At 40.9% G+C, this 15,161-nt stretch overlaps 1 protein-coding gene across 5 annotated transcripts in view; it reads right to left on the bottom strand.

Annotated features, from left to right (window-relative positions):
• TTC39B (tetratricopeptide repeat domain 39B) overlaps positions 1–15,161 on the bottom strand; it is a 143,124-nt gene that overhangs the window by 14,001 nt on the left and 113,962 nt on the right. For 4 of the 5 annotated variants that reach the window (XM_047830174.1, XM_047830176.1, XM_047830177.1 and 1 more), the window contains 3 exons: positions 15,051–15,159; positions 4,935–5,052; positions 2,765–2,881 (listed from right to left, as the gene is read on the bottom strand). In XM_047830174.1, coding sequence (XP_047686130.1) covers positions 2,765–2,881; positions 4,935–5,052; positions 15,051–15,159 — 344 coding nt within the window. Of the gene's footprint in view, positions 1–2,764; positions 3,186–4,934; positions 5,053–15,050; positions 15,160–15,161 lie in introns of all 5 variants that reach the window. The other variant, XR_007146330.1, reaches the window with a different exon arrangement.

Here is a 15,161-nt window from a genome sequence, read left to right as displayed (position 1 = left end):
AGACAGCCACATGATGTGGTGACACCACAATTACTCCTATTCTCCACAGGCAAGTAACAGTGGTTTGGCCAATAATTATTGTGTGACAAGGTCAGAAGGGGCCATAAGAATCCACGGATTCGCTGACTACTCTGTTTATTAGATGATTCATGGTCACTTCTGTCTGCTAGGATTGCTAAGAATCAGCACAACAGAATGGCTTCGACTTTGGGCTCCTGCTTTCACACACCGCCCTGGTCCATGGGCAAGCTGTAACTCCTTCCTTTCAGTGGCAGTCGTTTCTTTCTATAGCTCTTCATTGTACACAGGTCTAAGAACTACTTAATAGTAACCATCATAAGGGTTATTATTTATTCACAATATGGGTTATTATTCATAAACTGAATCAACTTCTTACTAGAGTTTACCAAAGGATGTGACTGGAAAGTTTCCTAAAGGTCTGGCCACTAACTTTGGCAACGTTGCGAAGCTCCAACTACATAAGGGAAAGTGCAGACAGCTGACAGTCCCGAGATGTCCGGGAAGTCCGTTTACGGAGGCATCATCAGCACTGGCTTGAGCTGGTGGTGACTCTCGATTGCTGATGGTCCTCCCGTTTAGTGGTGACTTACCAGTCTTATTTTCATCATTATAAATTTGTCTTACTGTGCATTCCTTAGGTAACACCAAGTGTGTCCAAATAACGGATACTTCGAACAACAGTAATTATAGTCTCTAATTTTCCAATAGTTAGATTTGAAGATACATACATGTCAGCTGAAATATGAGTCATTCTCACTCTCAACAAATTAGCTTTAAAAGTGATTCACTCAGATATCACCCTTTAAAAAAAAAAAAAAAAAAGGCAGCAGCAGTAGCAGCCTCTCTCAGCTCCATGATGCCCCCAAAGCTTCTTCCTCATTACTATGCTTTATTCACAGCAAAACATCCTGAAAATGGCCTGAAGCAGCTGACTCCATTTTCTCCCCTCACTGGTCAAAGTCACTTGATCTTCATGCTGCCAAGTTCTCTGGACTCAGCTTGCCTGGCCTCTCAGCAGCCATAATCACAACTGACCACTGTCTTCTCTTTGGAACACTTTGCTCGCTTGGCTTTCCTGGATGTCTTCCTTACTCACTGGCCACTTCTTCTGAATCTGATTGTTTAATCTCTAAAATGATGGCATATCCAAGGCGCTGCGCTGGACCTCTTTCTCTAGCTTTATAATTTTCCCAAAATGGTTTCATCAAGTATCGTGGCTTCAAATATCACTGTCTCTTGTGCTGGTGACTTTGAAATCTCTACACTTGGCCTTGACGTTTGCACTGAACTCCATGCTTGTACTGCCAACTCACCATCTCCACACGGACACCTAACAAGCACTTCAAAATACCATGGTCCAAACAGAAGTATGTTTTCTCCTCTCCCAGAACCTCCTCTTCTAAGTATATCTCATTTCAGTAAAAAGTATCGTTTACTACCTAGTGGCTCAACCCCCCAGTTTAGAGGTTTCCTAGCTGTGGCTTCGGCCAGGAATGCTCCCCACCCAGTCTTCTGGTGACCGATCTTCTCAAGACTGGCTTTAATTATGCGAATCTCAACTACAATATCACCTCCTCGAGGAAACCTCCCAGACTCGACCCAATCTAAAGTAATACCCAGGGACTCTGTACCATATTGTAAATCTCAGCAAAGCATGTACCATTGCTATTTTTCTTATTTATTTGTTTATTCAACATCTCCCTCTAAGTAAGTTGCCTGCTTATGTATAGTTGTCTGTCTAGAGCCTTTACTGGTGTCCGGCACAAAATAAGTGCTCAGTGAATACTTGCTGAACTTGAGTAAATGAACAAACCAATGAATCACTAAGCTGTTTATAGCCTAAAGCTATTATGTCATTCTTTCTCCACTGTAAGAAGCATTCAAGAGGTTTGTGGTCAAACAGACCACAGGGGTTTTGTCTCTGCTAAGTGAGCCATGATCACAAGTCTGAGAGCCATTGTCTAGCAGAAATGAAAGTGCTTTGAAATTACCACAGTAGACAAAAGGAAAAGAGAGCCAGGGAGAGCTTCCGAGGGCTTCTTCAAATCACTGGCTCTTCAAGGAAATGAGAGCTATGGCTGAATATACCAAGGGTCAGCAAATCATGACCAAACTAATGGCCAAATCCAGACACACCCATTTATTTACATATTATCTTCTATGACTGCTTTCATATACAGTTGAATAGTTGCAATGAGACCTTAATTTTTTGTAAAACCAAAAATACTTATTATCTGGCCCTTTATAGAGTTTGCCAACCCCAATACAAAAGAGAATAAGTTAGAAATCGGTCATATAGGGGTGCCTCAGTGGCTCAGCAGGCTAGGCATCCAATTCTTGATTTCAGCTCAGGTCATGATCTCATAGTTTGTGAGTCTGAAACCCCACATCAGGCTCCACACTGAAGCCTGCTTGGATTCCCTCTCTCCCTCTCGTTCTGCCCCTCCCATACTCGCACATGCATATACACTCACTCTCTCTCTCTCAAAATAAATAAAACTTAAAAAAAAAAAAAAAAACGAAATCTGTCATACAGATTCCCACAATCACAATATTTGTAAATAGTCACAGAGTCAAAAAGATTAGAAATAGCACAACTACAGCAAAACACATGAGCATAACATCATTACTAAGTTTTCATTAAGGTTTTAACCTCTAAGCATATAACATTACTGCTGCTGTTATACTGGTATTGACATTCCAGACTCTCTAGCAAGCAGGAAAAGCTGCCATCACCACTTACCTTGCAGTTTCTAGGGTCTTTATGGCCTTGTCAATTTCCCCTTGGCTTTTGTACAAAAAGGCCAACTCAAACAGAGTAAATGGCACTAGGTAGTGGTCATACTTCAGTAGCTTTTCACTAAAAGAATGAATGAAAAGTGATTAAGTCTTAACAGAAGAGACGAATTGTTCCCTTTCAATGCATGTACTTTCCCCATTCCTCAGAAAACAGGTGCAGCACTAAGCCTATTACCAGACAGAACTGTCATTATAAAGTCTAAGAACTTAATAAACTATACCAATAAGTAATATGCTTTGAATATATTAAACTTTTATTTTAATCCTTAATCTAAATCCAGCACTAAGCATTGTTTACGCCCCTTAGGAAGATGAATGTATGCAGATCTTCAAAGATTAACCCTGGAAAACACGAGGTCATCCTCCTAAAAAAGATGAACAGGTTCAGGAAATGATTCCATTTAGATATAAGAACATTGTATTATTTTATACAGTGAAGTTTTATAAGGCTAAAAAAAGTCAATAAGGAAGTTGTCAACACTTCTGTTTTCAGCAATATTATGAAATCTGACCATAAAACATCTGGAAGCAATAAAAAATATATATATAAGTAACGCCCTTCCAAATGCATAGCTAGGCTCACAAGAACATAGAAAAGACTCTCAAACTAACAACAAAAGAAAGTCAGAACTCTACGTGTGTGGATGATGTCAAAGCAGTATTGGGATATGCTTCAGCCTTAATCAACCAGGGCTTTATATCTCAATGTCCATGCGGGAGATGAGGCCTTATGCCCACATAAGAGCAGAACTGAGTCGTCTGTATAAATCAGGGGCCATATTCCATCAGAGAAAGGGCAGATTGGAAAAACCCACTCCCCGGCATAGTAGGAAGACAAGGGAAGTTGGCTCCTTGGCCTGCACTCCAGGTTGGAAGGAAAAAAACACATTCCTTGGGAAATTAATAACCAATAGGCCTGCCCCCACATGAATTTGCAATTCAAATTTACATGGCCCTGGGGTGCCTGGGTGGCTCAGTAGGTTGAGCATCTGTGGCTCAGGTCATGATCTCATGGCTCATGAGTTCCAGCCCCACATCAAGCTCTGTGCTGACAGCTCAGAGTCTGGAGCCTGCTTCGGATTCTGTGTCTCCCTCTCTCTCTCTCTCTCTCTCTGCCCCTCCCTCTCACATTCTCTCTCTCTCTCTCTCTCTCTCTCTCTCTCTCTCTCTCTCTCTCAAAAATAAACATTAAAAAAAAAACAAAAATCAAATTTACATGGCTCAAATGATCCAAGGACCTCTAAGCAATGATATTAACATGAAAGTGGGCCTGGGCTGAAACTGCTTTGAGGGCATCTGGCAGAAATAAAAGCAAAATCACTTTAGAGAAACTCTTCTTCAATCCTAGCCTCAGAGGCATCTCAAGACAAAACCCCAAAGAGGGGAGCTCACGATCCAAAATTACAAAACACGTGAGCCAACAATTCACTATAGATTCGATAAATGTAACACATAGCACAAATGGGTCATCCTTTTGATCCTTCCAGGAACACGAGTAAAATAGAACTCAAGGGATACTTCTTTGTTTCCTTAAAGTAGTATATTACTTATTTGGGAAAGAGACATGGTCGCTTCCCTCTTACCAGAACACCTGTCCTGACCAGTCCTCCTACATTCTTGTATAAGACAGCGTTTAGGGGGCGCCTGGGTGGCGCAGTCGGTTAAGCGTCCGACTTCAGCCAGGTCACGATCTCGCGGTCCGTGAGTTCGAGCCCCGCGTCAGGCTCTGGGCTGATGGCTCAGAGCCTGGAGCCTGTTTCCGATTCTGTGTCTCCCTCTCTCTCTGCCCCTACCCCGTTCATGCTCTGTCTCTCTCTGTCCCAAAAATAAATAAACGTTGAAAAAAAAAAAATTTAAAAAAAAAAAAAAAAAAAGACAGCGTTTAGTTTTCACAGAACTTAGGGGTCTGCTTAAACTACCCAGTGGAAATGCATACAGCCGTGTTCTTCTTGGTCTATAGCTTTGCTCTCAAAGGACGAAGAGAACACTACTGGATTCTCTCCCTGGGAACACCGAGGAAAATGTTAGCAGCGGGAGATAACCCATCACTGTCTCACAGCAACTTCCTGGAAACCATGATGCACACGCCGCTTGGCTTCCTTGTCTGTCGGTACCTTTGGATGACGTGGTTGAAGCACAGCTCCGCCTGCAAGGGCCGCTGCAAGTTCTTCAGGCAGCACCCTTTCAGCAGCTTCACCAGGCACTCGTCGTCCACAGAGTAGTCGCTCAAACCTTAAAGCAAAACAAGCAGAAATCACACACAAAAGGAGAAACACTTAAAAATCGTAATTAAGAGGCAGAACTAATAGCTATTTGGTTTCAGAGGGATCTTTGTTTCAAATTTATTTATTTTAAGAGACAGAGAGAGAGAGAGAGAGTAAGCACCAGTGGGGGAGGGGTGGAGAGAGAGGGAGAGGGAGAGAATCGCAAGCAGGATCCCTGCTGTCAGCATGGAGCCCAGCGTGGGGTTCAAACTCACGAACCGAGAGATCACGACCTGAGTCAATACCAAGAGTTGGAAGTTTAGCCGAATGAGCCACCCAGGTGTTCCTCAGAGGTATCATTTAAACACAAGGGAAGTATTTTTAGCACTTGTTATGTTTCACTTAATAAAATACAATGAAAATATTTTAAATTAAAAGAATAGAGAGTTCACTACATTAATACACCAATTTACTAAGGGGTTCACTCTATCCACTTAAAAATCTTTTCTCAGGGGTGCCTGGGTGGCTGGTTCCAACTCTTAGTTTAGGTTCAGGTCATGATCGCACAGTTCCTGGATTCGAGCTCCACGTCGGGCTCTGCACTGTTAGCAAGGGGCCTGCTTGGATTTCTCTCTCCCTCTCCCTGCCCCTCCCCAACATACATACACACATATGCTTGCTCACTCTCTCTCTCTCTCAAAATAAATCAACTTTAAAAAAATATTTGAGATCCTAAAAAAAATGCGTATTATAAAAAAAAAATCTTTTTTTAGGTGCTCATTCTTGGAGTTATGTAACCTTAGATGTAACAATAGGACACCTGAACTCTAAATGAAGCAAGAGCTTTATTAATCCTATAAAAGGTAAAGCAGTGAGGAGCAAGGAGCCTGCCTCGTCCTGTGGTTCTGGCGTCTAACTGTGCTGGCTTCACGCGTAAGCGGATAACACTTCCATATGGAGAAGCAGATGGCTTCCCACCCATTAAAAATTCAGGAAGTAGAATGCCCTCTCCAGATCATTCTGTTTACAACTTATCAATTCTCCCAGGTTATGTTCTTTTGGGGGGAAATTATGTCATAAAATTAGACAAAATGGTTCTGAAGTGCATGTAAGTTACCTAAAACCCTCGCAAAACTTGCAACTGCTTGAGGCTAATGTGAAGGTTTTTCTTTCACCACGTTTTCCCTTTTGAAAACGACCCTTTGCCTTCCTACAGTGCAAGGCTACAGAATGTTAAACAAAAGGAATCATATTATGCGTGCCATCAACCTGACAAAGGTAGCCATTTCACATCTACCACTTCGGAATTCGGGGGGTTTTGCAAGTTACTGCAACTAAGTCATTCCAAAGACACACTGCTAATTTACACGCTCAGCTGTGACAACAAACACAGGGGACTAGAGGGGCAGTCAGCCAAACCAGTGAGGCCTGGGAGTCCTCATATCGAGATCCTCCTGCTTCCAGTACAAACCTCAGAAATCACCATCAACACACGCTGGTGTGGCTTGGGGATTGGTTTGGTTTTTTTTTTAAGTTTTATTTATTTAAGTAATCTTTATACCCCATATGGGGCTTGAACTCATGACCCCAAAATTAAGAATCGCACATGCCTCCAACTGAGCCAGGCAGGTGCACCAACACACGCTGGTGTTTTAGTTAGTAAACTGCTTGTTTATGGGAGGTTAATGATGCTACTCAACCAACTGGAAGGGGATCACTTTACCTCTAGGTGCTAAAAACAGCTGACACTCACCTCTCGCTTCTAAGCTCTGATAGTTCATTCACCAAGAAAAATCACAGGTATCAATATCACATTACCTTTCCTATTAAAATTAAGGACTATTTTTCAACCCCTACCCACCCTCCCCCCACACACAAACAAATCCATGCTTCTAAGCATGGATGCTCACTGAAATATACATACAGGAAGCAATATCTTCCCAGGCCTAGAACCGAACCCTTAGGGACCATACTGGATGCTAGTTTTTAGTATCATTTTTATGCATTCTATTGAGTTCTGTATTAGCATTTTTGAAAGTTTGTCTTATAAAATTCTAGTGCTCAGTGAGTGATGGTTTTGCTGAGGAACAGCAAATCTTGCTGGAAAATTAAAGTACCAGTAAAGCCACACTTAGCTTTTATTTAGATCATGAATGAAGGATATGGAAAATAGGCTCAAAAACACCACATTCCTCCAAAAACCTTAGCAAAACCACTATTTCCTCACCACAGAACACTGTCAGATGATTATTTTCCCTTAAAATAGAATGCTTTATCATGATTCTCAACCTCATGGGCAAGTTCACAGATGAACATTTCAACACACAATTTCCATTTTATATTCCAAGAAAAATATCCAATAATGCTGCCAAAGCACATTTTCATCACAAAAGATCTGCTTAACTTAATAAAGCAGAGGGCAGGCTGAGGAAAAAGAAAGTTTGAAGCCGAAACCAGAAAAATATTCACACGGAACTTTTTAGAAACCAGCTGAGATGCACCAAAGGAAAAATTTAAGAATAGATTTAGAAAGTGAAAAGCCATCGAGTAGCATTTTCCCTTTTATGTAACCCTGATCATGTTTGCTATATAATTGCACAAAGCAAGTAGTCAAAGCAGAACTACTCTACCAACTTCTGGCTACATGATGAGCTCAGTTAGATTTCCAATGGAACACTAACGGAATTAATAGCAGACACTGACTCCACGCGTGGTAACAAGTGTTTTTCTCTTATTAAACCTTATCCTTCCCTTTGCATCCATAACCAGCCTTTCGTAACTGCATTGTCAGACGAGAACACCAACTGTCCCCTCTGTCATCTTTTACTTCAGAGACACTTGCCAAGAGGAAGAGAAGCAGAAACACATTCGATTCCCAACACCTCAGTTTTACAACTTCATTTTTTTTTTTTCAATTTTGGATCTTTTTCCCCTTGCTCTGAAAGATAAGAGCTTAATTACTGAAAGGTCACTACTGGGGAGGAAGAGGGAGCAGAGATGGAAATCTGGTCATTTTCCTGCATAAAACAATGGACCTGGAAGAAATTATCATAAATTTCATGTATAAAATCTGGCAAAGATAATCTTCAGGAAGGAAAACTTTTTTTTTTTTTTTTTAACCCAGAGGGAACACATACAAAAACAGAATTGTACAAAGTACGGTGCATCTGTCTGAGCTTCCCCTAGCCCTGCTTAAATATCTCTAAGCCCATCATCTCAACGGATCATAAAAAGAGTAAGGAACGAATGGAGAGAACAGTCTGGTTTTCTAAACCTTTATTGCACTGCACATGCATAGTCTGATACATAATATTAACTCCTTTAAACCTGTCCCCCAACTAGTAAGGGACCAAATAAGCTTTGAGGTAAAGGCTGAAGAGACTGCTCAAATAGAGAAAAACTCAATAGTCCCTCCGGACTTCTTACTATATAAAGGTCCCGGGCTCTCGTGGTACTACAAAGGATAGACATTCAAGTATCAGAATTCATTGTACTGAACCAAAACCCTTTTGTTTATGGGAAAACACAAGAAACGAGCTGGTCTACTTTTCTGGGGGTGGTGTGGGGGGACAGTCTACAAATGTCTCCATTTAATAAAAAGAGGTTTTCCTTCGCCTCCTGGTTTTTACATAGGCACTTATTAAAAACATACCCATTTTCCCAATTGGTTTGTAGATATGTGGGCTTTAATCCTAGATAACTCCCCTTCTGGCAGGAACAATGTTTTCTTAGCCTATCATAATTCTATAACTAATATGGAAAATCTAAGAGTATTCAAATGAGCAAGTTAATTTAAAGTAGACAAATTAGCTGAACAAAAATGAATACTAAAATTTGTTTAAAAGCCCAAATGGATGTTACAAAGGTGCATTTTGTGAAATCTCATTTTTTAAGGTGAACTTTCATGTGGTTTCATTTCATCTAAATTTCAAAATGATGTAACTTCATGTTGACATAACACTCAAATCAAAATGAAGTATTTTTCAGGACTCCTGGGTGGCATCCAACTTCAGCTCAGGTCACGATCTCACAGTTCGTGGGTTTGAGCCCCGCATCGGGCTCTGCGCTGACAGCTTGGAGCCTGAAGCCTGCTTTAGATTCTATGTCTCCCCCTCTCTCTGCCCTCCACTGCTCACGCTCGTGCTCTCTCTCTCTCTCTCTCTCAAATATAAAATAAACATTTAAAAAACATTTTAATAAAAAAAGAAATATTTTTCCTTTTTGAATTCTTTCACATTGAAGAGTAAAGATCATCTCACACTCATTGGTATGGCTACTGCCAAAAAAAAAAAAAAAAAAAGAAAGAAAGAAAAAAGAAAAAAACAAGGAAACAGCCACCAAAAAAAAACCCATAAATTACAAGTACTGGGAGGATATAAAGAAATTGGAACCTGGCAGACTGCTGGGGGGGAATACAAAATGGTGCAGCCACTAGAGAAAACAATGTGGCGATTCCTCAAAAAATTTAAAATAGAAATGCCATATGATCCAGCAATTCTACTTCTAGGCATATATCTACAAGAACTGAAAGCAATCTTAAAAAAATATTTGCAAACCCATGCTCATAGAAGTATTATTTGTAACATCCAAAAAGTGGAAGCAATCCAAAGGTACAAAATGTGATGTGTACAGTCAATGGAATATTACGCAGCCTTGAAAAGGGGAAATTCTCACACATGCTACAACATGGATGTATGCTGAGGCCTATTATGCTTAGTGAAATAGGTCAGTCCCAAAAGGACAAATAATGTAGGATTCCATCATACAAGCAACCTAGAGTAGTCAAATTCATCATAACAAAAAGTAGAAGTGTGGTTGCCACAGGCTATGGGGAAAGGGAAACGGAGTTACTTTTAATGGGTATTGAGAAGTTCTGGAGGCTGGTTGCACAACTATGTGAATATACTTAACATTACTGAACTATACAGTTAAAAATGGGTCACATGGAGGGGCGCCTGGGTGGCTCAGCTGGTTAAGTGTCCAACTTCGGCTCAGGTCATGATCTCACAGTCCTCGAGTTCGAGCCCTGCATCGGGCTCTGTGCTGACAGCTCAGAGCCTGGAGCCTGCTTCAGATTCTGTGTCTGCCTCTCTCTCTGCCTCTCCCCTGCTTACTCGCTCTCTCTCGCTCGCTCTCTCTCTCTCTCTCAAAAATAAATAAACATTAAAAAATTTAGTAACAAAATTAAAAGGATGTAAAGATGTAATTGTGAAAACAATAGTAAAGAAGTTTAATACAACTCTCTATATAGAAACTAAGTAGAAAATACATTCGTGACGGAACATCTAGAACATACAGAGGAAGTCTAAAACGTCCACATAGTGAGTCTGTAAGTCTGTACTTCTACATACGCTCCTTTGGTTCTCTGTTAAATAGTACAAACTTTGGATTTCTCTTTTTGATCCCAGTTTCTTGAGTCTTTTCATCCACTTGTTTCCATGGGGCCCATAAATCACAAAGGATCATCAGTCCATGAAGATAAATACCTCAGTATTTCGGCCACTCTATCTAACCTCCAGCTCATAAGGGGCTTTTGTGTTAAAACTTTTCGGTAAGGGGGAGGAAAAAAGAAGAGAAAAGGAACCATGGTTCTTTACAAAAACTCTTCCTTTAATATGGGAAATGGTATTACTCACCCTCCATCAGCAAATGACCTTTGTGTGGATAGTGGAGTAGATCATTCCATTTATCTCATCTCCCGTGATTACCAGTTTATATTTGCAGAATAGCTCTTTGTGGTAAGTGGATGGGGTATTGTCTGTGACCTCAGAACATCACTGCTTTTTATTCTATGGGCTTCTTCAACTATCCTGCCTGAAACCTTGACCTTGTTAGCAAATCAGGCCACTGATTCAGCTTTCACTCTTTTATATTTCTTCTCCTTATGATGTCAATCTAAAGTTAGAATTAATTAAAAAAAAATTTTTAATGCTTATTTTTGAGAGAGAGAGAGAGAGAGAGAGAGAGGCAGAGTGCAAACAGGGGAGGGGCAGAGAGAGAGGGAGACACAGAATCCGAAGCAGGTTCCAGGCTGAGCTGTCAGCACAGAGCCCAATGAGGGGCTCGAACTCATGAACCACGAGATCATGACCTGAGCTGAAGTCAGAGGCTTAACCAACTGATCCACCCAGGCACTCCTAGAATTAATTTAAATATAGAAAAATCAGCCGAAATGCCCAACAATACCAAAGAGCTGATTAAATTATGCTATGTTAGCTCCATGCAGGGCTACGAAGCTTTTGAAATTATTCTAAGAGCCATTAAACAACAACTTAAAAGTCTAAGAGAAAACAATCTTCTGTGTCTGCAAAAACATAACAGTCATCACAGAGCAAAAGGAAGCATGGAAAGTCACAAACTAAAACCAGAAGTATACTTGTACCTTGCGCTGCTCTAAAGCTCGACTGACTGTTCATCTTTTTCGGGTACGGACGTATTCAGATACAATTCACATATGGTCCAATTCACCCGTTTGAAGCACACAGTTCACTGGTTTTGAGTATATTATAGAGTTGTGCAACCAATACCACAATCTTTGAACATTCCACTTCTGGGTATTTATCCAAAAAAATGAAAACACTAACTTGAAAAGGTATTTTCACCCTCATGTTTATTGCAGCATTATTTACAATAGCCAAAATATAGAAGCCATCAATGGAAGAACGGATAAAGAAAATGTTGTAGACACATACAGTGGAATATTATTTAGCCATAAAAAATAAAATCTCAGTCGGTGAGATTAACCAGGTGGCTCAGTCGGTTAAGCTTCCAACGCGTGATTTCGGCTCAGATCATGATCTCACAGTTCATGAGATCGAGCCCCATGTCAGGCTCCATGCTGGGAATGGAGCCTGCTTGGGATTCATTCTCTCTCTCTCTCTCTCTCTCTCTCTCTCTCTCTCTCTCTGCCTTCATCCCTCCCTCTCTCTCCCTTCATCCCTCCCTCTCTCTCTCCTTTTGTCCCTCCCTCACTTGTGTGCATGCTCATGGCATGCGCACTCTCTCTCTCTCTCATCTCAATATTCTCTCAATAAATAAATACAATCTTGCCGTTTTGCAACAACACGGATTGACCTTGAGGGCATTTTGCTAAATAGTGTGATAAGTCAGTCAGAGAAATACAAATATCATACATCTCACTTGTATGTGGACTCTAAAACAAACAGGGGCCCCTGGGTGGCTCAGTCAGTAAGTGTCTGACTTCGGCTCAGGTCATGATCTCATGGTCCATGAGTTCAAGCCCTGCATCAGGCTCTGTGCTGACAGGCTAGGAGCCTGGAGCCTGCTTTGGATTCTATGTCTCCCTCTCTTTCTGCCTCTCCCCTACTCGAGCTCTGCCTCTCTCTCTCTCTCTCTCTCAAAAATAAATAAACATTAAAAAATTTTTTTTCTTGGGGCGCCTGAGTGGCTCAGTTGGTTGAGCGTCCGACTTCGGCTCAGGTCAAGATCTCGCAGTGTGTGAGTTTGGGCCCCGCATCGGGCTCTGTGCTGACAGCTCGGAGCCTGGAGCCTGCTTTGGATTCTGTGTCTCCCTCTCTCTCTGCCTCTCCCCAGCTCATGCTCTGTCTCTATCTCAAAAATAAATAAAACATTAAAAAAAATTTTTTTTAAGTTTTTTTTCTTAAATAAATAAAACAAACAACAAACAAAATAAAAACAAGCTCATAAATTGGCGGTTGCCAGGGGTGGGGCATGGAAGGTGGGAGAAATGGGTTAAGAGGGTCAAAGGTATTAACTTCCCATTATAAAATACATAAATCATGGGACTATAATGTACATGGTAACTATAGTTAATAATACTTGCATATTTGAAAGTTGCTAAGAGAACAGATCTTAAAAGTTCTCAACACAGGGGTGCCTGGGTGGCTCAGTAGGTTGAGCGTCCGACTTCGGCTCAGGTCATGATCTCACAGCTCGTGAGTTCAAGCCCCGCATCGGGCTCTGTGCTGACAGCTCGGAGCCTGGAGCCTGCTTCTGCTTCTGTGTCTCCCTCCCTCTCTGCCCCTAACCCACTCGCATTCTGTCTCTGTCTCTCTCAAAAATAAATAAACATTAAAAAAAAAAGTGCTCAATGCACACAAAAAAAATTTTTTGTAGCTGTGTATGGTAACAAATGTTAACTAGACTTATAGTGTTGCATTAGAGTCCACAATACTGAATCATTATGGTACACATCTGACATTCACACAATGTAATATGCCAATTATACCTCAATTTTTTAAAGTTTATGATATATTAAGTGCAAAAAAAGTAAATTAGTACACATCCAGGCACACTACGGTTACAACTATAAAACTAAGGCTAGGATGGGACAAACTAAAATCCTAAATTAACTGTGTTATAGTAGCAAAAGTATGGGTGACTTTTTTCACCTACGTCTATCAATCAAAATTATGTGCTTAATTTTTTAACCATAAAGAAAATCTCATTTAACATTTCAACCTCATTCTGTTGCTCCAAATACAAAAATGATCCAAATGAGGTCCTCATCCCTGGAGCTATGTTCAATATTTAATTCCCCATGTGGAGAATATATTGAGTATGGGGCTAACCACTCCATCAGTGCCCATCTTTTTCCAGTTATGAAATGGGAGTTAACTGTTATAATTTTCTCTGACTTTTCTTGAACTTCTATGCCCTTTGCCATGTTTATCACCATGGAAGTTTTCATGTTACTTCTGTGGTTAGAACACTCCGAAGGAGGGGCACCTGGGTGGCTCAGTCCATTAAGCAGCCGACTTCAACTGAGGTCATGATCTCACGGTTCTTGAGTTCAAGCTCCTATCAGGCCCTGCGCTGACAGTGCAGAGCCTGCTTGGGATTCTCTCTCTCTCCCTCTCCTTCTCTGCCCTTCCCCCACTCGTGCTTCCACTCTCTCTCTCTCTCAAAATAAATAAATAAACTAAAAAAAAAAAAAAAAAAAAAAAAAAGAACATTCCAAAGGATAAGACCGTTATCTTGGGATAATACCTGAACGATTAGGAGGTTCAGGAGCAACACTTACAAAGGCTGCCATTTAATAGAATCATTCGTCAAAAGATAAAGCCTCTATTTAAGATAACAAATCAGGCAATGTCAGAACAAGAAAACTTTGGATATCATCTGGGAATCTTGGAATATCATCATCCCTTTTGAAAAGAAACCAGAGGCCTAGAATGATGAGGTATGCCTTCCGGAGTCTCACAGCCGCAGAGCTGGGGCTGTAAGCCCAGATGGCCTGATTCCCCTTCTACTATGCCAGCTGCTTCCAGGAAATGGAGCTTTCAGCAAACTGGAGAGGGGCCTCCAGTACAACCAACAGCTATCACTAGAAAAATTAAATTGTGATAAAAGTTCAACTTGAAAACAATCTCTGTGTCTGCAAAAACGTAACAGTCATCACAGAGCAAAAGGAGGCATGGAAAGTCACAAACTAAAACCAGAAGTGCACTTGTGCCTTGTGCTGCTCTAAAGCTCAAAATAATTGTTCATCTTTTTCAGGTACGGACATATTCAGATACAATTCACATAGGGTCCAATTCACCCGTTTGAAGCACGCAGTTCACTGGTTTTGAGTATATTATAGAGTTGTGCAACCAATACCACAATCTTCGAACATTTTCAACACTCCAAAAAGAAATGCCATACCCTTCAACTATCTCTCTCTCTCTCACACACACACACCCACACACACACCAGTTCTCCCATCCCTAGGCAACCACTAGTCCACTTTCTGTCTTTATAGATTTACCTGTTCTCAATATTTCATATATACGGAGTCATGCAATATGCTGTCTTCCGCAACTGGCATCTTTCCTTTAGCCCCCGTGCCCCCAAGGCTCTTCCACATTGCAATGTGTGTCATTCTTCCCCTCTTCTGACTGCAATCACCCAGACCCTTGCAGCCCGAGTGCTATGTCCTTGTGATGCATACAAATTAACATAGGCAGAGGTGTACAGGGAAAGGACAGGAAAGTGGTTATAAAAAAAAAGAAAGAAAGAAAGAAAGGAAAGAAAAGATTTCCAGCTTTTGCTTTTCATACTTACTTTCATTTTGTAAAGCAGCCTCCGCCTTTTCAACAGTTACCAACAGATTTTCAGAAAGGTCTTTTCTCTTGCTCACTATTGGAAAACCATTCCAGACATACATCATTTCCT

This window comes from Prionailurus viverrinus, chromosome D4 (assembly GCF_022837055.1).
Source record: "Prionailurus viverrinus isolate Anna chromosome D4, UM_Priviv_1.0, whole genome shotgun sequence".
In the NCBI taxonomy this organism is placed as follows: Eukaryota; Metazoa; Chordata; class Mammalia; order Carnivora; family Felidae; genus Prionailurus; species Prionailurus viverrinus.
Note: the sequence above shows the minus strand (reverse complement) of the source record. Positions and strands in the feature narration are given on the sequence as shown.